The sequence below is a fragment of the Aricia agestis genome, chromosome 7 (genome assembly GCF_905147365.1).
Source record: "Aricia agestis chromosome 7, ilAriAges1.1, whole genome shotgun sequence".
Classification (NCBI taxonomy): domain Eukaryota; kingdom Metazoa; phylum Arthropoda; class Insecta; order Lepidoptera; family Lycaenidae; genus Aricia; species Aricia agestis.
In genome coordinates, this window is record NC_056412.1 from 2877169 (window position 1) to 2904574 (window position 27406).

The following is a 27406-nucleotide window of genomic DNA, read 5'->3' on the forward strand; positions in this document are numbered from 1 at the left end:
ATACAAAAGTGAAAAAAAAAACGTCTTCCAGAGCTGCTACTTTCACAGTGAACTCTCTACAAGGAACACGTACACACACTAAAGTATTATCACTTATTTTGGTTACACACTGTTACATACGTTCTACGTTCACCCGAATGAAGTTTCGATCTCTATTAAAAACGCATATCAATTTGAATTAGGGACAGCTAGTACAATAGGGATGATGACAAGGTCAAAGATTAGCGAATTTTGTTAATAAAATAAAGCAATCACGGTAAAAAATAAGTGTTCCCAAAATTTCAGCTTGATAGCATTTGTATTTTTTTTGTTGCCTTCAAAGTTGGATATTCAATTCGAATTTTTTTTCAATTAAATTTCTTAATATTTGTATACAATACGATAACTTATGCAATTAAAAGCAACTTTTGTTATGAAACCACTTTCATAAACGCAATATTTAATATACCTGTCGAACAAAGTTGTCTCCCGATGCGTACAAAGTATGAAAAACTGACGTCATACTTTCGTAGCACTTTGTATGAAGCGTTTCGGGCAGGTCTTTTTTATGAGATATTTGAATTGTCATATCTTGGTGAATTTTAAGCTATCAGAGTCAGAATCAACGATGTTTAAATTTTTTAAGTGTCTTTCAATTACCGATAAGAAAATAAATAGTCATCATGCTTATTAAATTTGAAAATAAAATGGCTGCTTGTTAGGTTTTATTAAGACTAATTGATTTATTTTTCCTTGCATCCTTATCCCCCGTAGCTCTTCGTCTGAGCCGTACTGAAGATCATCTTCAAAAAATCCACGATAATCCATTACTTTCTGCTTCCAGTGATCTACGAAAAATATAATTCCTTATTAATGTACATTGTATGACTGACTTTGATGTTGTAATTATGTACACTACCTACTTATTATTTGGCATAATAAATTATTTTTTGACATTTCAGCATGTGAATTTTGGCAGGGCAGGACATGGCAGTTAAAGGATTTAGGGAGTAAGCCAAGTATCGTATAGTATACTAACCTAAATAAAGCTTAGAACAAACCGACGCGTCAGCGACGAAGCGTCAAGTTGCGTCAAGTTGTCAAATGTGTTTTTTATATACAAAACACATTTGACAACTTGACGCAACTTGACGCTCCGTTATTGACGCGTAGGTTAAACCTCAGCTTAAGTAAAAAAGTAAGTAATAAATACATAAATAATTAAATAATACCTTAACTAAGGGGGCCTAAAATCAAAATATGTCTTTAACATCGACGCTTGGAATCTAATTGGAATCTCGGAATCGGCTCCAACGATTTTCATGACATTTAGTACGTAGGGGGTTTCGGGGGCGATAAATCGATCTAGCTAGGAATCATTTTCAGAAAATGTATTTTTATTCGTGTTTTGTCGATAATCGATAAACTGAAAAATATGACTCTTCCTGACATCTATTAGCGAATAATAATACTATTTTGTTAGCAACTAATTGTTTTAACGACCAGCAGATGGCGTTATTAAGTAACACGAAGTCAATCAATGTTTGATATACCGAGCAAAGCTCGGTCATCCAGGTACTTATTGTAATCAAAGATGAGAAACAAAGACCTACAAAGTATGTCTTATATAATATTTTTATTTTTGCTGTACTGTACCTTTGATCTCACGCAAAGAGTTTCCCGTTCCACCATATTCTTCGGGGAGCAACTCTCGAGGTATGTAATCGTGTAACGCATCAACATCATTGTGCATATGGAACTGTAAAAATAATAATAAATTAACCGTTAAATTAATTTGATTAATTCTTCAAGCCCCGTAAGAGCACCGTTGATCGCGACAACAATAGAATACAAAAGCATTTCCTGGAATTTGCGATCAAAGTATTAATAAAATGCAGGGCCCGTATTTATATTTTTATGAGTATAGGTAGCCCTGTTAACGCGACCAAATTACTTAGTTCCGCCATCTGCCTAGGAATCAATTTCTTTGATAGTCGTATTATATTATGTGTATTTACTTACTCGGTTCCTTATTTTCTCGGATAAGACTTTTTTAAATATATTCATGAAAGTGGTAAAAATATGTGGAGCACCGATAACATGCACTTGTTTTATTCTCACCGGCAGAGCGTCCTGAAAAAAATCACAAATCATTATTTGAATTTATAATAAATACAGGGTGCAATTAAATCTTCCTGCGAAGTTTTTTCATGTCTGTTCCAGATTAAATAGGTTCGTTTTTGTTCTAAATAGGCTCAGACAAGTAGCGACACTACAAACGGTCCTGGCGGCCTATCACGGCTATGTCGCTTCAGTTTTGCGGTACGGCTTATCGCTTTGGGGTAATTCTACGGACATAGACAAAGCCTTCATCGCTCAAAAAAAATGTATTAGAGCTATATGTGGTAAGCCACCATATGATTCGTGTAAACTGCTATTTAAATAATTAAAACTGTTAACTTTACCGAGTTTATACATCTATGAATTACTAATTAGTAAATTATACTAAGTTAAACTATCATAGTTTTAAAGAAGCTCGTGACGTTTACCCCCGCAATACAAGAAATCCCGACCGACTAGTGTTAGATATGGTTCCCAAAACAACCTTATACCAAAAACAATTTTATGCCATGTGCATAAGAACATACAATGCGATTCCATCGACCCTTGAATGTTTGCCATACAACAAATTTAAAAGCGAAATCATAAAAATATGGTTGTTAAGTAAAAACTTCTACTCAGTCAAAGAGTTATTTAATAGTAAGGCTGAATGAATCTTATAAGTAATCATTCCATAAAGTTATTTTAATAATTTTATGGAATGATGTGACATTTTTATTGTTTATTCTGAATATTTTCATACAGACTGCCTATAACGCCTCCGTGGTCTAGTGGTATAGAGCGCGGCTCTTGACTCGGAGGTCGTGGGTTCGATTCCCGCGTTAGAAACATGTTATTTCCAAGTTTGGTTAGGACAATGCAGGCTGATCACCTGATTGTCTGACAAGTAAGATGATCCATGCGTCGGATGGGCATGTAAAATTGTGTACTGCGCACACACTTGGGCACTATAAAATTACTTCTGCGTAGCTGGCCTGGTTTCAATGAAACCGGCCACCGTCACCGAAACCGTTGTGGGAGCTATTATTATACAGACTGCCTTGTATTATTAGTTAAATGTTGTTAGATTCTTTGACTTTTAAAATATTTGCATGCTATTTTTATAGTTAAAAGTGTAAGACCTGACCAATGAACTTATGTGAACATCTAATGTACCACTTTTAATGCAAATAAATGATTGATTGATTGATTGATTCCAGGGATTAGGTATCATTAGGAGAGTCCATTTAACCGAAAAAAATGGTTGTTATTTTTTTCAATGACATATTTTATCCCATTTAAAATCGTTTCAGAACAGTCACTCGCGGCGCGGGGGAATGAGAGGGAGTGACGCGGGATGAGACGCGCGCGCGGGGGCTTGTCACGCGCGGCCGACGTAGCGTGTCCATTAATTGTAGTGTTTTTTAGGATAACTTTCGGAAGGTATTTCTCAACATTTTAGTACTGAGTGACTATAAAAGAAAAAATACGTGTATTTTATTTTTAACAAGGATCTATATCAGGCAGGAAGGTTTAATTGCACCATGTATAATGAAATGTTTGTTATAAAAATAAGTAATGTAATTTTTATAATATCGCGTTAACGCGATGGTAAAGCCCGTCACAGACTTAGCTATAATATATATTAATATTTTTATAGCTAGGCATATTACTATATTATATTTTCTATACTAATTTTCGCGTGACCGCACACTCAGCTATAATATATATATTTCTGGTAGCTACTATAATATATATTATAGTACGGTATATTAATATATATTATAGCTTAGTCTGTGACGGGCTTTACAATGAGATATTTTGAGTGAACTTGTCTATCTGTTAAGATGAGACCACACTATGCGGCACGACACGTCTTTAAGTTCCATAACACTGACGTTTTCGGAACATGAAACTGACGTTTTACAAACGTCAGTTCTATGGAAGTCGTAGTGCGGTTTCGCGTAAGGTCTAAAACTTACTTGATTGGCCCTGATGAGATTTCTCGTTAATTTATAAGAGGTCTGTGTGTAATGCGCGAATACCGTATTCCGCAAATCAAGAATATTAATTATGCCAGCTACGGTCAGATTGTCATCTTCCATAAAATGTATCTGAAAAAATATATTATGATGATTTGACCTCGAAGCTGATAAAATCAAGCTATTTTCTAAAATATCCTTTTTTTTTAATGAAATTAGGGGGCAAACGAGCAAACGGGTCACCTGATGGAAAGCAACATCCGTCGCCCATGGACACTCGCAGCATTAGAAGAGCTGCAAGTGCGTTGCCGGCCTTTTAAGAGGGAATAGGGTAATAGGGGAGGGTAGGGAAGGGAAGGGAATAGGGGAAGGTAGGGAAGGGAAGAGAAGGGAATAGGGTAGGGGATTGGGCCTCCGGTAAACTCACTCACTCGGCGAAACACAGCGCAAGCGCTGTTTCAAGCCGGTTTTCTGTGAGAACGTGGTATTTCTCCGGTCGAGCCGGCCCATTCGTGCCGAAGCATGGCTCTCCCACGTATAAATCTAATATTTTATTATCATATATAAATATTATGTGAAATTTACCTGATTTAAAAACTGATAAATCGTCATTATTTCGACGGCTGTATATTCTTTAGGGTTATATGTTCCGATTCTTAATATGTTTATTCTAGGGGCAGCGGGGCTATATGTATGCGGGAGGGTTATTACTGCTCTGGAAGTACAAAATCGCATAAACTTTCGCCATCTAACACCCAACACGATATCTGGGAGACTAGGGCTTGCACAGAGAACTGCTATAAATATTTTTTAATAATTATATAACTCAAAGGTACGCACAGCCCAAACTACAGGACGGATCGGGATGCAATTTGGCATGCAGGTAGATGTTAAGTAGGCATCCGTTAAGAAAGGATTTTGATCTATTCTACCCCCAAGGGGATAAAATAGGAGATGAAAGTTTGTATGATGTCAATTTTAAACCGACCGGGCTGAGTCTTTGAAACCTAATTAATAATAATACTTCTTAACACGAGTGAAGTCGCGGGCAAAATCTAGTTGAAAATAAAGAGATATTATCAAGATTATCTCCTTGTGGAGACTTAACTTACAATAATAGACTTACCCCAGTTCTAATACGTCGTGAAATTTTGGATCATTGTATTTCAAGGTATACAAGTCTGGTGCCGTGCTTCGCAGACTATAGTACAGATCTATTTTTACTTTGGCTTGGTCTAATCTAAACTTGCAGCCGCGTAAAAATGCAGCCAGCCATTGGTCATCTGAAACAATTACATCAATAGTTACTTTGACACGTCTTATTCTTCATTTTTAGGGTTCCGTATCCAAAGAGTAAAAACGGGACAAAGATACATACAGCCGAAAGTATTACCTCCTCCTTTTTGGAAGTCGGTCAAAAATTAGAGGCACATGTTAAATTGCATTTATAATATAAAGTAAGTATTAACTTGTAGGCTGAGCCTTCAAATGAATTATCTTCTTCTTCTGCCCTCTGTCCTCTGATAACACCTTTTGAAAAGGGGTAATGTTTTGGGGGTGGAATTTCTGGTGGTTTGGTTTGGTTCGTTGATTGTTCTGATGGTTCAATTTATGGTTAACACACGCGTGGTTGGTAGAGTTAAAAAATGCAAAGCTGGTTAAATTATTTATTTACTGTTTACTACACTTTTTTGCACTGGTTAATAATTATGGTTTAATTAATGGTAAATGGTAATGGTTAAACGAGCTGTCAAGGCAGCGACTCGAAAGGCGGACCGATTGGTTGACAACTCGGCAACTACTCGACAACTGCCCTCGCATTAAGCGAAAGCGATTATCTAATATATAAAATTCTCGTGTCACAGTTTTCGTTGCCATACTCCTCCGAAACGGCTTGACCGATTCTCATGAAATTTTGTGAGCATATTGAGTAGGTCTGAGAATCGGCCAACATCTATTTTTCATACCAAAAATTATTTATATGGCAAAACAACGTTTGCCGGGACAGCTAGTTATAATGTAAAAATGCTGATCTGTTCGATGTACCTCGAACACCTTTAGCTCCCATGTCCTGCAGGGCCTGTAGGACATGATTTTTACATTTTGTACAACTATTTTTTCTTATCTTTTTCTATAATTAATCTGTCTGGCAGTGGAAGAAGAGATTTTCAAAGTTATCCGAAGATAATATTATTAAAGAACTAGATACTCCTATAAAAATAACCGACACTCCTTAGTTGCTGGACATTCTTAGCTCTATAGGGTTCATATACAGGAGAACTTTCAACGTCATAAGATGACGAAAGGCTCTGTCGCTGGCTCTTTAGTCTTGGGCCATAGTAATTTTGACTTAATAACGAATAATATACACTGTATTTTGAGCGGCCTTGTATACGACATTGATATAAACTATTAGAGGTCATACATAAAGTATGTCACACGTGCAAGGGGTGGGAGGGGGTCGGCAAATTGTCACAATAGGGAGCGGGAGGAGGGGGGGTCTTACAAATGTGGTCATCTGTGATGAAGAAGGGGGGAGGGATCTAAAAAAATGAAATTCGTGTGTAATTTGTATGGCCCCTCATCGGGTGCAAGGCCTACACTAAACAATTTTGCTATCCATACTAATATTATAAATGCAAAAGTATCTCTGTCTGTCTCGCTTTCACACCAAACTTACTGAACCGATTGTAATGAAATTTTGTACACAGATATTTCTAGGTACTGAGAAAGAATATAGCCCTTGAAAAAAGGGGTAACCCGCCTTTACATTAATATCCCGGCATAACCACGGAAACGGGAACTACCACGCGCTGTAAACTGAAGTCCACGCGGACGGAGTCGCGGGCAACAGCTTTTTTTTTATGAAAGAAGGGGGCAAACGGGTCACCTGATGGAAAGCAACTTCCGTCGCCCATGGACACTTGCAGCATCAGAAGAGCTGCAGGTGCGTTGCCGGCCTTTTAAGAGGGAATGGGGTAATAGGGGAGGGTAGGGATGGGAAGGGAAGGGAATAGGGGAGGATACGGAAGGGAATTGGGCCTCCGGTGAACTCACTCACTCGGCGAAACACAGCGCAAGCGCTGTTTCACGCCGGTTTTCTGTGAGAACGTGGTATTTCTCCGGTCGAGCCGGCCCACTCGTGCCGAAGCATGGCTCTCCCACTTTTTTTTTTTTTAATAAAAATAAGGGGGCAAACGAGCAAACGGGTCACCTGATGGAAAGCAACTTCCGTCGCCCATGGACACTCGCAGCATCAGAAGAGCTGCAGGTGCGTTGCCGGCCTTTTGAGTGGGAATATGGTAATAGGGGAGGGTAGGGAAGGGAATAGGGTAGGGGATTGGGCCTCCGGTAAACTCATTCACTCGGCGAAACACAGCGCAAGCGCTGTTTCACGCCGGTTTTCTGTGAGAACGTGGTATTTCTCCGGTCGAGCCGGCCCATTCGTGCCGAAGCATGGCTCTCCCACGTTTTTTTTTTTTTTAATAAAAATAAGGGGGCAAACGAGCAAACGGGTCACCTGATGGAAAGCAACTTCCGTCGCCCATGGACACTCGCAGCATCAGAAGAGCTGCAGGTGCGTTGCCGGCCTTTTGAGAGGGAATATGGTAATAGGGGAGGGTAGGGAAGGGAATAGGGTAGGGGATTGGGCCTCCGGTAAACTCACTCACTCGGCGAAACAGCGCAAGCGCTGTTTCACGCCGGTTTTCTGTGAGAACGTGGTATTTCTCCGGTCAAGCCGGCCCATTCGTGCCAAAGCATGGCTCTCCTACGTATAAAAGTCTAGTCTCCCAGCTAGTTTTTCATATTTTCTTGCTACTGAACGTTACCTACCTGTTCTTGCTCTAAGATGTGATTGACTCTGTATCCAATCCTTAAGGTGTTGTATCCCGAGTGCGAGGGCCTCAGGGGTCTCACCTAGTTCCTCCCGAGCCGTTTCCGCGAGGGCGGGGTTGAGGGGCCTTACTGACGGCATTGAAAATCTGCAACAGAACTTGCAACTTTGTAACCCTTTTTATATAGCTGGTAGTTTAATATTTTAGGGTTCCGTACCCAAAGGGTAAAAACGGACCTTATTACTAAGACTTCATGTGTCTGCACGTCTGTTTGTCTCCAGGCTTTAACTGAAAAACCGCTATAGTTAGATTGCTGAAATTTTCACTAAATTCATATCCATACTTCTGTGGCGGTACCCACAATTCGCCTAACATTCCTGCATCGCGCTATCGAAGTTTTCTGAGCGCGTCAGTATATACACGACAGCTGAAATGTATCACGTGGGCTCCGGCCTGACCGAGCATAGCACCTCGCTCGGTCGGAAGATCTTCCTTTGCCACACCACGCACTATCCCACACTTCCATATTAATTTATAAATGCGAAATTCACGTATCCGTCTGTCTGTCTGTCTATCCGTCCTTCCATCCGTCCGTCCATCCTTCCGTCCGTCCGTCCTTCCGTCCGTCTGTCTGTCTGTCTGTCGGTCTGTGTCGGCACAAGTTTCCTCATACAAAAGCGAAAAAAATCAGCATTTTCAGCGCTGCTACTTTCACAGTGAACTCTCTACAAGGAACACATACACACCCTAAAGTATTATCACTTAGTTTTGTTACATCCTGTATACGATGGGAGTCCTCAATCTCCAGTTAATACAGGACGGCATTTCTCGACCAAGAACAAAAATCAGGACAGGACAAAGGACAATAATTACTTACTTAGTACTTACCCAAATAATAATTGAGAGTATCAGACAATATAATTACAATTTTAACAATATTTTTTTTGATAATTTTTCCTGAACCGAACTAGCCAAACTGAATAGAAATAATAATCGAGCAAGACATGTAAGCTATTATTATCTCGAGCTGATAAGTGATAGCGTATCATACAAATCATAACAATATTATAGTTATTGAATATTTTAGGTATCCATATTTAATATTTTATTTAGATAATAATAAAATCTATGGACGCTTCACACCACGTCAGTCTGGCCCACTAAGTACCTGAAGGACTTGTGTTACAGGTACCAGACAACGGAAATACTTTTATACTACGAGTATACATAATATATTTAAGATTTTTATTATAATATATACACATATTTAATACACAACCAAGACCCTTTTGAAAAAGTTTTTGTTCCGTCGGTGGGATTCGAACCCGCGACCCCCGGCTTGAGCTACCAACCACCAACTGAGATACAGAGGTCGTCACACACACCCGCAACAGAGAGATAATACCACTGGCGCAAAATCTCGGAAACTACTTACAAATCAGAAAAACTAGGCCTTTGCATCCGTTGTGGATGATTTATATAATATTTTCAGAGGGAAGTAACCACTCTTCAAATGGTGCAGTGCCTGGAACAAGATTTTTAAAATGACCGTATAATTGCCCAAGCACATACGGCATTCTCGCAACATAGTCGGCCTAGTCCAGTGGAAAGAACTAGTCAATACGTCTGGGACCAACTATGTGCGGGTTTCCTCACGATGTTTTCATAACCGTATGAGTGTCCGTATTATGTACTTGAGATAAGAAAATGTCTCATTGGTACTCGCCTCCACCCAGAATCAAATTTGCACTCTCTCGAGTTTGAACCAAAGGTCTGCTACCCATTAACAACAAATCAGAAAGGCAGGTAATTTTTTTTTTATTAGACCTTCACGTCCAATTGGAATACAATTTACATGTAAACATTTTGTATTGCATGAGCACAAAATACAAGATTAAAGGCCTGTTTCACCACTTTCTGATAAAGCGCCTAATAGGCTATTCACAACTTTTTTGACAGATTCTCCATACTTTAACTGTCAAGTTATGTGGTGGATAGCCTATTCCCCAGTTATCAGGAAATGGTGAAACAGGCCCTAAATGCTACAACAGAATACTTTGACAGCGTGCCGGCGGTTTAGCTATACAGAGGAAATTAGATGTCTGTCTGCGTCGAGGGACAGGTTGAGCCATGTTCATATTAAACTGGATGACGCCCGCAACTCCGTTACGCCAAATTCGTTTATCGCGTGGTAACCGTACATTTTTCCGGGATAAAAAGTTCCCATGTCCTTTCCCGGGACTCCTCCACAAAAAAAAATCAGCAAAATCGGTTTAACGGTTTGGGCTTGAAGAGGTAACAGACACACAGATTTCGAATCTATTATATTAGTCAAAGAATTCTGAAAGGAATCTTAGAAAGACTTTGCCCATTTGTTTTGACACTTTACCCATTTGACATCTCTTCTTTTTTCTATAATATTGTATAAATAATTTGATTATTGTATAACAATAATTTAGACGACATTAATTAAGTTATTATAAGATGTAAAACATTGTAGTCCGGCTATATTGGCATGTACTAATAATAATTTATTATGTTTCGTTTTCGTATTGTATTGTATGACATTTGGTCATTTGACAGACATAACAAAATTATATTCTAGATTATTAACTGTTCATTATGTATTGTGATTTGTGGTCTAAACATTTATTTTCTTATCATCTTGACGTTAATATTATAATAATTGTTTTGTATGTGTGATTGACATTATAAATTTGCATCAAAAATAATAATTATGACTGCTGAATATCGCTAAATTTTTTAAGCATTGTATTGAGATTCCAAATGTTTGTTTAAATAATTGGATTAATCTATTAGGTATATATTTATGATTACGATTTTAAATTTGTAAAGCTGACAATATTTCCACGCCTGAGAGGCAGAAATTTTGTACCACATAAACAATTTATACCACCTTGTAACAAATTTCTCGGAAAATAAATAAATTCTAAATTCTTTTGATACACTAATATCAAATTCTTTCTAGATTCCTTTCAGCAACATCAGTTATCCATACTAATGGATAGCTTGCTGTTCCGGCAATAGTTGTTTTGCTATATACAGTATTTCGCCCAAATTGTTTTACTAGATGTTCCGCGCGGCTTCGCCCGCGTAATTTAGGAATATCACGAAAATTATTATACTAAGAGTTACCAAGAGGTTTTACAATGAATGTATAATAACCTGTATCTTAAAGGTACGCGCACAGTTTGTCGGCGCGTGCCGGGGCTCGCCAGGGCAGATCAGGGCTCAGCGCAGCGCAAAATGCGCCATAGCACACTATTGCCGGGCCGGGCCGCATCGCATTGACGGATTTTGAGTACTTTGGATAGCTCCAGTGTGACCACTGTTAAATCGCTCGTGACTCGATATAATATCAAAAACGTTGCTATATTCTACTAAAATCTACTAGACCGTGTTTTAGCTTCTACCGAAAATCTATCTTTATTAATAAATGTATTCTACGTGGTTGAAACTAAAATAAAACTAAAATGTTTATATGGACTGTCTTTATTATACATTTTAAATTTTTATATTATTTGTTATATATAATATCGATCTTCTATTAAAATTTACAAAAAATTTTGGATTACTGAATCGTCATTCATTTGACCTCAAATCTACCAAAAAGTGGAAATCTATGTGAAGCCTGGTCACACTGTTTCCGGGGCGCAGCGGGTTTGTCGGGCCTTGCCGGGCCTTGTCGCATTGACGGAAATCCGCTGCGCCCCGACACAGTGTGCGATACGCGCATCCGCTTCCATACAAATTGTATGGAGGCGGATTTTTGCGACGAGCCCCGGCACGGCCCGTCTCAATGGGCTAACTCCTAATAATAGATGTTTGGAAAATTATTTGACGTTATCACGCAGTGAGTATTGAACTATTTTTAATTTATGGTCTAATAACCTTTTGTAAAATGTTTTTAAATACTATTATGCATTTCTAGCCAGCTTAATGTGAGCTGATCTTGTTCAAAGCACAAAATTTACTCTTTTGGTCAAGAGCTATGCTTTTAACCGTGGACCCACCTTTTTATGACACAGCACAATTTTATGACAGTTAATTATTGGCTGTAAAATCTTGTTCACGAATTCAAGCTTTCCAACAGTATTGTCTTATGAACTCTCGTGCGATTTACTAGCTTATAACAAATATTTAGACCGTACTGTAATTTGTTTTCAAGAGGCCGTAAAATTTTCATCAACTAGCAACCATTAAATAAAGTTATAAGCCTTGTTTACATAGTAATTGGCTGGGGGACGTTGCTAAGTTCCTCGGCCGTCAATTTAGCGTATAATTGTTTGGAGATTTACGCGACCTCAGCACTGTCGACAATAGGTACAGTGGCTTTTGAACTAATAAAGACTAACTGCCGCACACAAAAACATTTAATAACGATTAAACTTCAATTTAAAGAAGAGTTTGAGTATAGTAAAAGCACAATAGACATAACTACGTAAAAGATCGAGTGATAGTAATGTAGTCGAAATATAGACAGAACAATAGAGTATGCCGACTTAGAACTGATGTTGAAATTTTTAAATTTGACGCATTATGACGAAAATTGTCGCTAGGGTTGTTAACTTGGTCTTGAGTTATCGGCTTTCTGTGCTGATCACTCACTTGTATGTGTCGACACGGAACTGCTGCCGCCAGACTCCTTTACACATATAAATGATGGAAGTGGGGCCAAGAGGTGGCTAGACCATTGCATTGTGACGGCGGCAGCGCGTGAGATAGTAATTTCTGCTAATATCGAGTATGGAGTGTATTGGTCTGATCACGCCCCTTTACTTGTCAAGCTTAAACTGTGCAAACTAACACAGAAAATTGAAGATTCTCAGGCTAACAATCCTCTGTCTGGTGTCTACTGGGGCAATAAAACTGCTGATGAGATCAATAAGTATAAAAAACTTTGCTGTGATAATTTAAGTAATTTGAACCTGTTATCTAATTCTAGTCATATTTTAAACTGTGTAATCTGTAATGTTAGTAATTTATTTATTTGTAAAAAACATATTTATGTGCTTGATGAATTTTATGATAGTATTGTAAAATGCCTACAAGATGCTGCCAGACAGAGTAGAATACGCCGCGATGCACCGTTCAAGGGTAAGAAGGTTATAGGGTGGAACCACCATGTTCGTGAACTCCATCAAAAGGCACGGCATGCTTTTAACTGTTGGCTTTGGAATGGGAGGCCTCAGTCTGGGCCACTCTATGATAATATGACTAGTAGCCGGAAGATTTTCAAAAATAAATTGAAATGGTGCCAAAACAATGAAGAACAGATAAAGATGGATATTATGGCATCTCAGCACTCAGCCGGTAACTTTTCCAAATTCTGGAAATCGACTAAACGCCTAAATTATGTACAAAGCAGACCAGTAAGTATCAATGACGTTCAGAATCCATCTGAGATAGCTGATTTGTTTGCTCACCACTTCAAGGTAGACCCATTGCCTGTTTCTGATGACGTAGGGGATACTACACCGGTTGCTAAAAATGACAAAGAATGTTTCTCTGGCTTCAATTCTGACGACGTTGCTAAGGTGATCTTTAAAATGAAAACAGGCAAATCTCCAGGTTTTGATGGACTAAGCCTAGAACACGTCCTATACGCAAGTGATAAGATAATCCCTATGTTGACAGATCTTTTTACAATCTGCGTCAACATAGGTTACCTGCCGAAAAATTTAATGAGGACTATGGTGGTTCCTATCCCGAAAACCAGAACAGGTAACCCTTCAAACCCTAAAAATTATCGACCTATATCACTAGGAACTATCATTTGGGAAGATTTTAGAAAGGCTGATTTACCCTAATGTAAATAGGAGTGCTAAAATTGATGACGCGCAGTTTGGTTTTCGTCCCGGTCTCTCAACTGACTCGGCAATCTTTGCCCTTAAGTCGACAGTTTTATATTACAAAAAACGTAACACATCCGTCTATGCTTGCTTTTTAGACCTTAGTCGCGCTTTCGATCTGGTAAACTATACTGTACTATGGCGAAAGCTGCTGAAGTCAAATGTTCCATCAAAAACTGTGAGTCTGTTGAGATACTGGTACGAAAACCAAACTAACTTTGTAAAATGGGGCGACGCAACCTCTAATGACTTTATATTAGAGTGTGGGGTGCGCCAAGGGGGGCTAACCTCTCCGGACCTATTTAGCCTGTATGTTAACGACCTGATTGAGGAGCTCAGGAGCACTCGAATAGGTTGTCACATAGGTGCCACGCCCGTTAACAACCTAAGTTATGCTGACGATATGGTGCTTCTGAGCCCCTCAATCAAGGGGCTAAGGCGGTTGCTAAGCATTTGCGAGGACTATGCTATAAGACATGGTCTTAAGTACAATGTAGCTAAGACGCAAATGATGGTATTTCAGGCTGGAAAGGGCCCGCAGAGGGTCCCATCGGTTAGCTTAGACGGACAAGAGGTAGAAAGGGTCGAGCAATTCAGGTACCTGGGGCACATCTTAACCGAGGATCTCTCAGATAATGAGGATGTAGTACGCGAAAGACGGGCACTGGCTGTACGGTGTAACATGCTTGCACGGCGTTTTGCGCGCTGTAGCGTTGGGGCAAAGCTGACGCTCTTTAGAGCATACTGTCAATGCTTCTATACGTGTCAGCTTTGGCTCAACTGCTCCAAAGCCACGAGAAGCAGTATCAGAGTTCAGTACAATAATGCATACCGTACCCTGATGAGACTGCCAAAGTACTGTAGTGCTTCGGGCATGTTCGCCGACGCCGGAATCCCGGACTATTTCGCAATTATCAGGGCGCGTGTCGCAGCATTTTGGTCTCGCATCCGTTCTGCAAACAATGAGATCCTTTCTGTGTGTGCCGGGTGCCCGGAAAACTCGATCCCAGCCTACTGGCTTTCGGTGCATCGTGGCAGTAACCAAAAGTGATAATTTTAGTTTTTAACATTTTAGATGTATTTTAATTTTATCACTTTTTAACTTTTATTTTATTTTATTTATTTCTTTTATTTTTAACTTAAATTATGTTATTTTATGGGTCTATTGCCTGAATTAAATGATTATTTATTTATTTATTTATTAACTTGTTACCTACGAATTTAAAAATATTATGACATATTCGATTGACGTGTTCCTCTTTGGTCGTATTGTTCTTTGTGTTTTGGCACATGCTATTAAAATTGTCGGAATCCAATTTTGGAATCTTTATTTTAAATATTCAAAAATAAATTATATCAGCCAGCGCGAGGCACATTCCATTTATAACCCTAGAGAAACCCGACGAATTTGACAGATATTGAAACCTGTCCGTTTCTTTGCAGTCGAAGTACTGGTAGTTATTAAGTCTATTGTGGCAACGCTGCGCTTAAACGTATTTCTAAATTTGAACTAAATTGACAGATTTCGTGAGTGTGAGACGTCTCGCAAGTCGCAAATCTGTCAAAATTAAAAATATATCTACGGGTCGTGTTGCGGTCTAAATTGACCCTGGGTTAAAATATCAGACTGCAACGTGACTCGTAGTTATGCATTTCTAAATTTGTATGGATTTGACAGTTTTCCACGACATCTCACACAATTGGAATCTGTCAATTATTATTCTGTATAAATTTAGAAATGCATATTCTGCACATCGCGTTGCGGTCTGATTTGACGCTAAGGCCGGTATAAATAGTCAGTACTCAAGATGCATCTCGGTCTCAAGACGCGGTTCGGCTCTGTGATTGGTCCGAATTTTGACAGTCAACCAATCACAGAGCCTGAACCGTGTCTTGAGACCGAGATGCATCTTGAGTACTGACTATTTATACCGGCCATAGTAATTAATATTCGTCTCTGAGTGCGACAATGAGTAACAATTAACAAAGTCAATAACGCTGGTCAAGGGCTTGTTAAAGAGTTTTGTATTTTTTTGTACCAAATTATTAGCGAAATAATTTTACGATATCTGAAATGTTTGATGATTATAAAACATACAGTTGCAGCCCCATGCCTGGCTTCTGAGTTTCTTTTTACTGGAGTAAAGTTCAGTTTAAAAAAACTTAGACCATAGGACCGGGCAAAAGCAATAATAGCTCCCACACTGGTTTCGGTGACGGTGGCCGGTTTCATTGAAACTAGGCCAGCTACGCAGGAGTAATTTTATAGTGCCCAAGTGTGTTCGCAGTACACAAGAGCACTCTCTATTCCTTTACTCTCATAACCCAGTGGGACGGACGACCGATACGACTGGCGAGAGATCAGGCGCAGGACCGACTTTTTACATGCCCATCCGATGCATAAATCATCTTACTTGTCAGACAATCAGGTGATCAGCCTGCATTGTCCTAACCAAACTTGGAAATAACATGTTTCCAACGCGGGAATCGAACCCACGACCTCCGAGTCAAGAGCCGCGCTCTATACCACTAGACCACGGAGGCAAAAGCAATAGTGACTAGATTAATGTATTCATTTGCACTTTTGATACGCGAACGACAAAATATACTGTAATTAACGAATCAATAGCCCTGCATTGCATAAATAAGTTCTTATAAAAAAAAAAACCTTATAAATCAGGCATAGTAAAGTAAGACTGCACTAGAGCGACACGACACAGTACGACACTTCACTTCTATAGAACTGACGTTTTACAAACGTCAGTTCTATGGAAGTGAAATTTTTCAAACGTCATTTCTATGGAAGTGAAATTTTACAAACGTCAGTTCTATGGAAGTAAAACGTGTCGCGTCGTGTCGTGTCGCACTATTGCGGTTTCGCCTCCAGGCTTGCTTTTATCTTATATATTATAAAATTCTCGTGTCACAATGTTAAGCCGCGTACTCCTCCGAAACGGCTTTACTGATTTTAACCAAATTTATATGCATATTCAGTGGGTCTGAGAATCGGCTACTGGGTACTTTTTATAACATAGATAAGTGCATTCGTTGAATAAATAATAGTAATTTATTACAACTCGAGACTGCCGGCGACCATTGTTTGTGCGATGGGATAGCGATGAACGTTGCCATGGTGACATACTTATTTAGTCACTTCAATAAAATAATACGAGCGAAATACTTTATATGGCAAAGAAACGTTTGCCGGGACAGCTAGTATAATATAAAAATACTTACTGTGAAAGCTGTAAAAGTATTTTTTAACTATCTTACCGTTTATTTAGACAATTTATTGGGTGTATTTTAATGAGCCGAAGCCAAACTACTTTCGCAAATGACTCCTCCGCGGTTAAGCCATGCCCATAAAGTATATTTACAGCGGGCCAAAAGTCCTCGGATTATTTGGAATGGGCTACAAATTCCGCCAGCAAAATAGCCTTAATATTACGTACAAATTACAGTAAACGATGGGCATTGCGTATTTCTTGTATATTTAAGTATCTACCTCAAATTATTTGGTAGGATGTAAAAATCAAATCAGTACTTACAATAAAAGCAATAAGCTATGGACTGAGTTTTGCCAAGCTTTATAAATAAAACATTTCCTAACAAAAGATTAGCCACATAATTTATATTATTCCGCAAAATTTACCCACATAATTTATATTCCGCAGATAGCTTAGTTTTAAGGACATAATATTACTAAGAGCAGGTGCTAAAAAACTAATAAAATTATACTAGCTCAAACTCTTTTTATGTGTGCACGATAAAGAGTATTTCATTCATTCATTCAAACATTAAAAGGTTACGACTTCAATTTGCTTTATAACTGAATAAATACTTCTTAAAAATATTTTTCTGTGACCAAAAATCTAGATTCTAGACAAACTCTGAAGCCTTTAGTCCAGTGTTTTTCAACCTTTTTCTTAACGCAGGTCGCGTTAAGAAAAAGGTTGAAAAACACCTAGTATAAAAAATCTTTTGCGACCCCCAACCTTTGCTTTTTTTGAATCATTTATGTTAATTAATAAATTATACTTTTGTTAAAATTATAATTTATAAACATATTACATGTACATACCTACTTTAAATAGTTGTTTTACTAATATAGTTCTATAGACCTCTGGCGACCCCTTTGCAGTTGCTTCCCACACTTACTTCCAGCGACCCACAGGTTGAAAATCCCTGTTCTAGTCTATCTTTATCGGATCATTATTTACGCTCGGTACCAGCCAGTGGAAATTCGTTTGGATCGTAAAACACTATCGCACGCCAATACAATACCGCACTTGAAGTACGATACTTTAGCGATACAGATCTCTAAGTCGAACAATAGTGATAACTTTTATGTACAAATCGGAGAGTCACGAGAAGGCATTTTGCTTTCGTAACTTCTACGTTATGTTACGTGTTTATTTCGGGTTTTATGAATAATAATAGTAGCTCACACACCGGTTTCGGTGACGGTGGCCGGTTTCATTGAAACCAGGCCAGCTACGCAGGAGTAATATTATAGTGCCCAAGTATGTGCGCAGTACACAAGAGCACTCTCTATTCCTTTACTCTCATAACCCAGTGGGACGGAAGACCGACACGACCGGCGAGAGATCAGGCGCAGGACCGACTTTTTACATATCCGACGCATGGATCATCTTGTCAGACAATGAGGTGATCAGCCTGCATTGTCCTAACCAAACTTGGAAATAACATGTTTCCCCACACACAACATAGCGCCAGCGCTGTTTCACGCCGGTTTTCTATGAGTCCGTGGTATTTCTCCGGTCGAGCCGGCCCATTCGCGCAGAAGCATGGCTCTCCCACGTTTGTATAATAAATGTGTAATAAAAATAAAGAAATTTTAAGCCCCGCAGGTCCGTTGCGCCAAAATTCGTTTATTGAGAGTTGGAACCGTACATTTTTTAATAAAAAGTATACTATGTCCTTTCCCGGGACTCTAAGACGTATCTCCATATTACTTACCCAGTAAAATCGGTCCAGTGATTTTAGCGTGATTCGTGTAGAGTTTGGTACAGCTACTAATATATATTCTGTGGTAGAGTTAACAGACAGACAGACACACTTTCGCATTTAGTTTATTAGTATGTATTAATGTAAATACTAAATAGTTAAATATTTGAAGTGCTTAGTTGTTTAGTCAAGTAATCTGGTTAAGTTGTATGGAAGACTGAGTAAGTTTTAGCAACAGCTGTTGACCGGCCTCATGGAATCTGACTTAGGGAACTCAGACCCCTCTTGTCTTGTCTCTGTGTTAATGTTAAGACAATGATTGAGAAAATGTAATGTTGGTTACATTATGGGCGTATTTATGTTTATCACTGAATGTTTTCCGTTCAAATAAAATAAAACAAAATATTATAATGTAACCGATTTAAAATTCACTACGTAAAAATTAAATACTGTAAAAATAATTGACACATTTTTATAGTTTTTTTAAGTTTTACTCGCATTTAAATTAAAATTAATTGGAATGAAGATTTAAGCGTATCAGAAAATTCACAGCTGAGTGAGATAGCTCTAGAACCTAGCCGATCGCTGAATATGACTCGTATTGACTTGACATAGCGAATCAATTCTTAGGCACTTAGCTGCACTATTGTCGCATGTCTGAAGTCTAGACGCGTTAATAATTTATTGAAGATTGAGGCTAATCGTGTTAGCCATTAAATTAATTGCCTGAGAATTATAACGTTCGCAGGCTAAGGGTAAGTGAGTTGTCGCGCCAAGCCTGATAATTGGAATCGAGGAGGTGTCAACAAATTTTACGTTGGAGTTTCTACGATCCTTAAGTCGTTGGTATAAAGGTCCTGTCGAAGGTAGAATAATATTGAACGGTCGGTAAAAGACCGCGCCGCCCAACGGGCGTGGATACCTGATTAAATTTGGTGCATCATTGACTCCCAGCAGAGAGAAAGAGAGAGGTTCCAAGAATATGAAATACCTGTTTCGATAGTCACTTCTTGCACAGACATGTAGAAATTTTAGAAAGAGGCTCTTGGCTCATTAAAATGATTCAATAATAAGTAAAACACGCGTAGCTTAGCTTATCTACTTTACTAGTTGATATAAATAGAAAAAAAAATCATTTACTGCACATACAAGAAAGAGAATAAAAGCAAAAAAAAACGATTGGTTTAAACATAACATTTTATGAATTACCCCCAAAGGTTTAAATACTACTTTGGTTATAATTAAATTCTAAGATAAATAGGAACTGAGCCGTTTGTATTTAAACCTGTAAAATGTACTTGAGCTGGAGAATTTTCAGAAGAGAGCTTATTTTAGCTGAACAGTTTTATCTCGGCAAAAGGATTCTTACTCAATGATTTAATACTTCCTTGCCTTAAATTAATGTTCATTACGATCAAAATATCCGTGGTCTCTTTAAAATCGCCAATTTGTTCCGTGCTGGATACCCCAAATAGCGTTATACACAGGCCTAAGAACATATTTTTTAAATTTTTGAATGGACGTGACAAACCCAAGCTTTAGCGGTCAATATTTATGGACATAAATATTGACCGCTAAAGTTTCTCGCAATACAAAACACTTTTTGAACAATTTTTTGAAATAAAAAAATGGCTTTTATGTGCCATTAGCCGGACGATGAAGTAGGCAAGTTACAAGATTTGTTTAAGTGATAAGGAAGAAAATGAGTACTTGTCCTTATATTGTTATAAACTGTTAATTATCTGATTCTTCACGTCTTTAATTACCTGGTGAAGATTTGAGTCATTAAAGAGATTCCAGACATGCCTATCTCTAAGTGAGATGAAACTGTCTCATCTCTGGCGTACCCCAAAACTGCGTCTTCCCTAATAGAAGTCATGTACTTTTAAATTATAAAATGTTTTGAATTTATTTTCTATCCCACATTAGGTACTTTAAGGCATTAAACTACATTCTCCCCTCTTTTTGTTCAAACCGAAGTTACAATAGCGTTCTGCGTTTGCGATCCTTTGTCATATTACACGAACGATTTAACTTGATGATATTGCTCAAAAGCTTTTATTCTGTTTCCCTAGTTGGGTTGTTTTATATATTCTAAGGCCTCCACACCATGCAATAAAACGTTTTCATAACTTCTCATTTTTATGGAACGGTCTCATTTAACTGTAATGTTAAGGGCTATTTCAAAGCAGCCGTGTCTTTATGCTCTCGCTCTTCACAAAGAGAGGTAGTGTTAAGAAAGGATGAAAGGATTGAATCTTTGAATGGACTTCTTGTATGTTTAATAGAAAACGTAAAGGATTTTCGTATAAATAACGTTCAGTCTGAAATACAACCCATAGAGTTTCTTTATTATACTGAAACCGAGTGTATGATAGGATACGCGTTGTTTTTTCAAATTTGTTTACCACCAAACTATTAAGGTAATTAGTGTAAAATATTGCTGTTAATATTTCAAGGCTTTTATTACAAACTGAGTAGGTTGTAGCCATTAAATTCCGTCGCATTATTTCCAATTCGGTAGAGCCTAACCATGCAGCTGACGGGAGGTCGGTACATACCCTTAAAGATAATAATAATATAATGATATTAATTTATTATGATATGAATAATAATATTAAGTCAGCTTGAAGGTTTTGTTTAATACTTTAATAGTTATGCTTAGATTATTAAAATAATATATTTTTCATTTACCTATTCAGGGGAGATTTAACCAAAGAAATGGAACGCGTTCAAAGCACTCTGAACCGGTTCAAAACGTATAAACGCGATTATAACATTGTAATGCATTTCACCAGCATAAACTGAACGCGTTCACAGCAAATCCGAGTTTTATCTTTTGAACGCCCAAAGTCCGAAGTTTAACGTTATAAAACCCGTTCAAGCTCTGTCATGGCGGAACGAAAAACATAGACAAAAGAAATGTCAAGATGACAGTTTTGACACATGCGTTTGTTAGTTTATGTATTGTTTCTTGCTATTTCGTAGTTAAATTAACGTGAAAAGGCTTTAAAATGACAAAAACATGTAAAATAATCGCGTGACGTCACGTAAACTTAGATTTAATAATCGCGATCAAAAGAAGTTTGTGAAATCCAATCGAAACAAAACGAGATTTACGTCGCAGCATGAACGCGTTCAATGAGAACTAAGTTTTATAAAACTAAGTTTTATGTGTGTTTGGTGAAATCCCACCTAAGTTATCGATGGTTTAAATGAAGTCCTTGTAAGTACAATAAATATGATTTAAGTTTTAGTTGATATTGCAGTGTTTGAACTGGTGCTTATTTTTGATTCTGTAAAATATAAATTCTCTACATTAATTTCAATATTATCAGGAAACCGTAATGAAGTTAACATTTGTTATAATTTACACTTGTTAAAGTTTACTCTGCGGACAGTCTTGCCAAATTCACTCGCTGCGAATCATTTGCGTAACTTTGTATTTATTTTTTGACAAACTAACTGTAACTTTAATACGTGGGAGAGCCATGCTTCGGCACGAATGGGCCGGCTCGACCGAAGAAATACCACGTTCTCACAGAAAACCGGCGTCAAGCGTTAAAAACAGCTCTTTCGTGCCCTAAGAATTTGTGCCCAATGTCATTTCGAGTTGTGTTTGTGCGCTTAGTTGATGGCAATAAATAATTAATTTAAAAATTTGTTCAGCGCATAATGAGCTCAACATTCTCATCTTCAAAATGCACAGATTAGTTTTTTCTAATTATCTTTCATTTTCTTAATTAAGAGGCCACAATTTCATCAAAATTCTCTGTTTTTATCTCTTAATAAACGGGTTATTTCATTAAAACTATGCATCGTAAGTATGTAATAATTAGATTATTTTGTTGTTAGAGTTCAATAAAGCAATTAATACAGAAAAAATTACCTAAATCATCTTACTCCAACAATAATAATAATCTCAAAAAACAATAAGCTAGTACTACTAGACATAATATAATAGTGATTAGTGACAAGTGTTTCGGATGTAACATCAGTTATCATAAAGTTATCTGTCTCCGTTCACTTGAAAAATGCTACTCTGGGGAAATTCCACTAACGATCGAAACCTCATAACGCGTCCGTAGAGCCCAATTACAGCCATAAAATTAGATAAAAATGATTTAGAGCCTTTGACTAATATTTACTCGTCGATGGCACAATAGTCGATGGCGTGGGAGGTATTCTATCATACCATCCATACTAATATTATAAATGCGAAAGTGTGTCTGTCTGTCTGTCCGTCTGTCCGTCTGTCCGTCTGTCTGTCTGTCTGTTACCGCTGCACGCCCAAACCGCCGAACTGATTTTGCTGAAATTTGGTATGGAGATACTTTGAGTCCCGGGAAAGGACATAGGATACTTTTTGTCCCGGAAAAATGTACGGTCCCGCGCGATAAACGAGTTTTGACGCAACGGAGTTGCGGGCGTCGTCTAGTGTTATAATAATAATATTTAAATACTAGCTGTTGCCCGCGACTTCGTCCGCGTGGACTTCAGTTTATAGCGCGCGATGTCAACAAAATTGGTGTCAAAAGCTTTTATAAAAAAACCCTGGTACCCCTTAAATCAATACAGCTGTGCAGTGTGCACACAATAAGTATTTCATTTTTTTATATTAAACTTTATACTTTATGCCAAATTTTAAAGCTTATTTAGCCCTCCAATTACACAACTTTACCCATAAACTATTTGTCATTGATAGATTTAAGGTTACGTCACTGCAGATAAAGTACTGAGTTATTTAATACCGTAGAATAGATATAACAATCGAAAAAAATCGAAACTTAAAAAGATGATACCACGTCTTATAGAAAGACTTTTGAGCAAGCGTCAGCGCGATGTAGAAGACGCACGGCGCCATCTATTATGAATTGTTGGAACTAACTTAATTTGAACAAATTTACGCATTTTCACCCCCTTACAACCCTTTTTTCCAGTAAAAAAGTAGCCTATGTCCTTTCTCAGGCTTTAGACTATCTGTATACAAAATTTCATTACAATCGGTTCGGAAGTTTTGGCGTTTGGCGTGAAAGCGAGACTGACAGACAGACAGACAGACAGAGATACTTTCGCATTTATAATATTAGTATAGATTATGTGCACACTGCATAGCTGTTTTTGGGTATTTTGATTAATTAAGGGCCGCGCTACACCGGAAGCACTTACCAGGGTATTAAAAAGTTTTTAAATTTGACACAAATTTTGTTGACACCGCGCGCTATAAACTAAAGTCCACGCGGACGAAGTCGCGGGCAACAGCTAGTATTATACATAAAATATGTTTAAGATTTTTGAAATTTTATTTTAATACACATCCAAGACCCAGGAACATTGAAAACTTTTTGTTCCGCCTGCGGGACTCGAACCCAGGACCCCCGGGATGAGCGCTGGCCACGCGCAATGCGAAGTAATTTTCATCGATATTTTCATGGAAATAAGATATTTTCCCACATCAAAATGTCCTTTCTCAGACTCTAGAATAACTGTGTACAAAATTTCATTGCAATCTATTCAGTAGTTTTGGCGTGAAAGCGAGACAGACAGGCAGACAGACAGACAGACAGACAAAGATACTTTCGCAGTATATTTCGCAGTATTTATAAGTCGCGGGCAACAGCTAGTTATGAATAAAAACAATAATATATAATAAAGTAGGTATGATTAGTTCTGTTATAATAATGAAGTAAAAAATAAAGCGCCATCTGTTTTCATATATTAGAATTAAAATGTTGATTGCATTGAAATATTTTCTGGATGGAATATAGGCCAACACAACACACTCGAACTCCTTAGAAATGCAGTAGGAGTTCTATAAGATAAGATAGATTGATTATTATTATAGCAAGTGATAATATTATTAAACATAATATTCTAACGTATTAAAAACTATAAACAAAAACAAAATAACTAATAAGTATGATTAGTTCTATGTTACAACGAAGTAAAAAAAAAGCGCCATCTGTTGAATCGTATTAGAACTAAAATGTTCATTGCATCGCGTCGATATATTTCTGGATTTTTTATAATATTATACATAAAATATATTTAAGATTTTTGAAATATTATTTTAATACACATCCAAGACCCAGGAACATTGAAAACTTTTTGTTCCGCCTGCGGGACATGAACCCAGGACCACCGGGATGAGCGCTGGCCACGCGCAATGCGAAGTAATTTTCATCGATATTTTCATGGAAATAAGATATTTTCCCACATCAAAATGTAGCCTATGTCCTTTCTCAGACTCTAGAATAACTGTATACAAAATTTCATTGCAATCGGTTCAGTAGTTTTGGCGTGAAAGCAAGACAGACAGACAGACAGACAGAGATACTTTCGCATTTATAATATTAGTATGGATAAGCAAGAAGGAATATTTTGGTAGATTTTTCACACAATTATTAACACTTAATACGGTTCCCTTTTTTCTCCCATTAAATATAGCCTATATTCAGCAGAAATAGTGTGGATTAAAAAATATGCATTAATACTTCCATCGTGCATCGGCATCGTGGGTATCGCAGACACAATAGATCTTCAATTGTTATGCTGGCAGCCGGCTGCCGCTATTGGAGATTTATAGTTAAAGAAATTAATTAATTATAATAGCAATCAAAAATAATAGTCATTCAAAACTTATTTTAAAAAGTTCTAAAAATATTACTTTCGTAGTCATAACTTTTAAAGCTTTTTTGAAATTAGGATTATAATAATGAAGCACGATAGTCTATATCAAATCAATAAAGCAGCACCCGGCTGTCGCATAACTATTGAAAATCTATTGTGTCTGCGATTCCCACGATCGAGGTAATATTTACGTGGACTCTCCGGGCGAGTCTGTGGCACTGATAATTAAATCTCTCCCCTACCGCACGCACACCCGCGCATCGCGCCTTGACGCCCAATTCGCAACGTGCAGCAGAAATCGTAATATTTTAATTTCGCCATAACATTAAAACCAAACGTCCAATTTTAATCATTCAAAGACCAAATATTATCTACATTAACTGTACTTAGTGATGAAATAATTTATTTTGATAAGGGTCAATAGCATGATTTAAATAAACGCATTTAAATATAGTCCAAAAAAAATTCTAGATTTTTTAATAAAAAAATGGTTATTGTGCCTCACTCAACATAGATAGGTATAGTGTGTCGCGGACTTTTTTGTAGATATTTAAAAGATCTATAATTACTTAGAACATTTTATGCCTCTATCTTTTATAGTTTAGGCAGCGTACGCAAAATAAGTAACTTTTCTGGTTGATTTTTTAAACCTTGCGTCCGAAAATCCCAAATATCTTACGGAACCTTATATTTTTCCAAAATAAAAATTAGCCTATGTTCAGCAGAAATAATGCAGGATTCCAATGGTAAAAGAATTTTTCAAGCGGTCCAGTAGTTTCGGAGCCTATTCGACTCAAACAAACAAACAAACAAACAAACAAAAAATCAAATCTTTCCTCTTTATAATAGTAGTGTAGATTTATCATAATATAATATCTGCAATTATCGCGAGCTTTGAACGCGGCGACCGAACCAGGAAAACCGTTACGAAAATAAACCTAACACCCCCCAGTCGGCGGGTGCAGCGGGTGAAGCGTTGTCGTGCATCGTCTAACATCGTTTTAGTTGGGCAGACTTCGGCACGGTGTTTGTGTGCGTGCGACTAGACGTATGCGAATTATAATTGCATCAAGTGATAAAAATGCTATGCCTCACCGCGGCACTCCCCGATTGCCACACAATTTTTTTCTAACGTGACAACAGTCAGCCAATTCTCTTCCTCTGATACCTAAGCAATATTTTAAAATATTTAATGCATTCCGATCATGACTGTATCTGCTACGAATGCAATGATTTCAATTGGTAAGTGGACGGTGTAATGTTGTGTACAAAAGTGTAATGTTGTGTTGTGTACATGATACAATATACATGTTATATTATTTTTAACGATTTAGATTACTGTAAACTGTTCGAATGACAGACATGCATATTAATCAAGGAACGTCCTTGAAATACGTTCTACTCGTTGTATGTTCATTAATGTATTCATTAATTCAAGTTTGAAATACTATAATTATTGTAAATATTTTGTACCCGGAACAAGTTAAAAGTTTTAATTTAAAAAATCATTTCCCGGAAATTGGAGCAGTCAAATGTCCTTCGTATAATGTATAATTTTCTTCTCGTAAGCACGTACCCATAGCTAGTTCTTTTCCCACGAAATATTGCGGGATTAGCGCGGGATTCGCAACACGTCCCAGGATACCCCGGCGGTTTCGCGGAGTCCCAGGATTAATATTCTCAACGCAGTACACTGAGAACATGTAATCGAGGCAGAGCTACAAATCTCAGCTTCTATCGGGCAATATGCAGCAGACATGTTTCCTCCAAACTTTGATCAAAGCCAAAACTTAGATTAGTTTCAAATTTTGCACGCACCAACTACCGCACGCACAAACTTTGGCTGATAACCTACGCTTGACATGGGACTTGCAGGTTAATGAAGAGAAACAATTCTTAGATCTTATTTTCGTCATGTTTTTACAGTACCTATGCAGTTTCAGCACGATAATATGTGACCGCGACAGCTGTTTAAGAACATTACTCGTCATCCGCTGATGTTTCCACCAACGCCTAGCTTGCCTGACGAGTAGAGTGG

The 27406-nt window shown here is 37.7% G+C and overlaps 1 protein-coding gene across 1 annotated transcript; it reads right to left on the reverse strand.

Annotated features, from left to right (window-relative positions):
• Positions 1–663: 663 nt before the first annotated feature.
• Positions 664–8037, reverse strand: LOC121729023 (alpha-tocopherol transfer protein-like). Its single transcript, XM_042117405.1, has 7 exons — positions 7896–8037; positions 5188–5344; positions 4647–4776; positions 4062–4193; positions 2002–2112; positions 1636–1738; positions 664–827 (listed from the first exon to the last, which is right to left on the reverse strand). Exons 1-7 carry the CDS (start codon positions 8035–8037, stop codon positions 670–672), a joined length of 933 nt encoding a protein of 310 aa, XP_041973339.1. The 3' UTR covers positions 664–669.
• Between the last annotated feature and the right edge of the window lie 19369 nt (positions 8038–27406).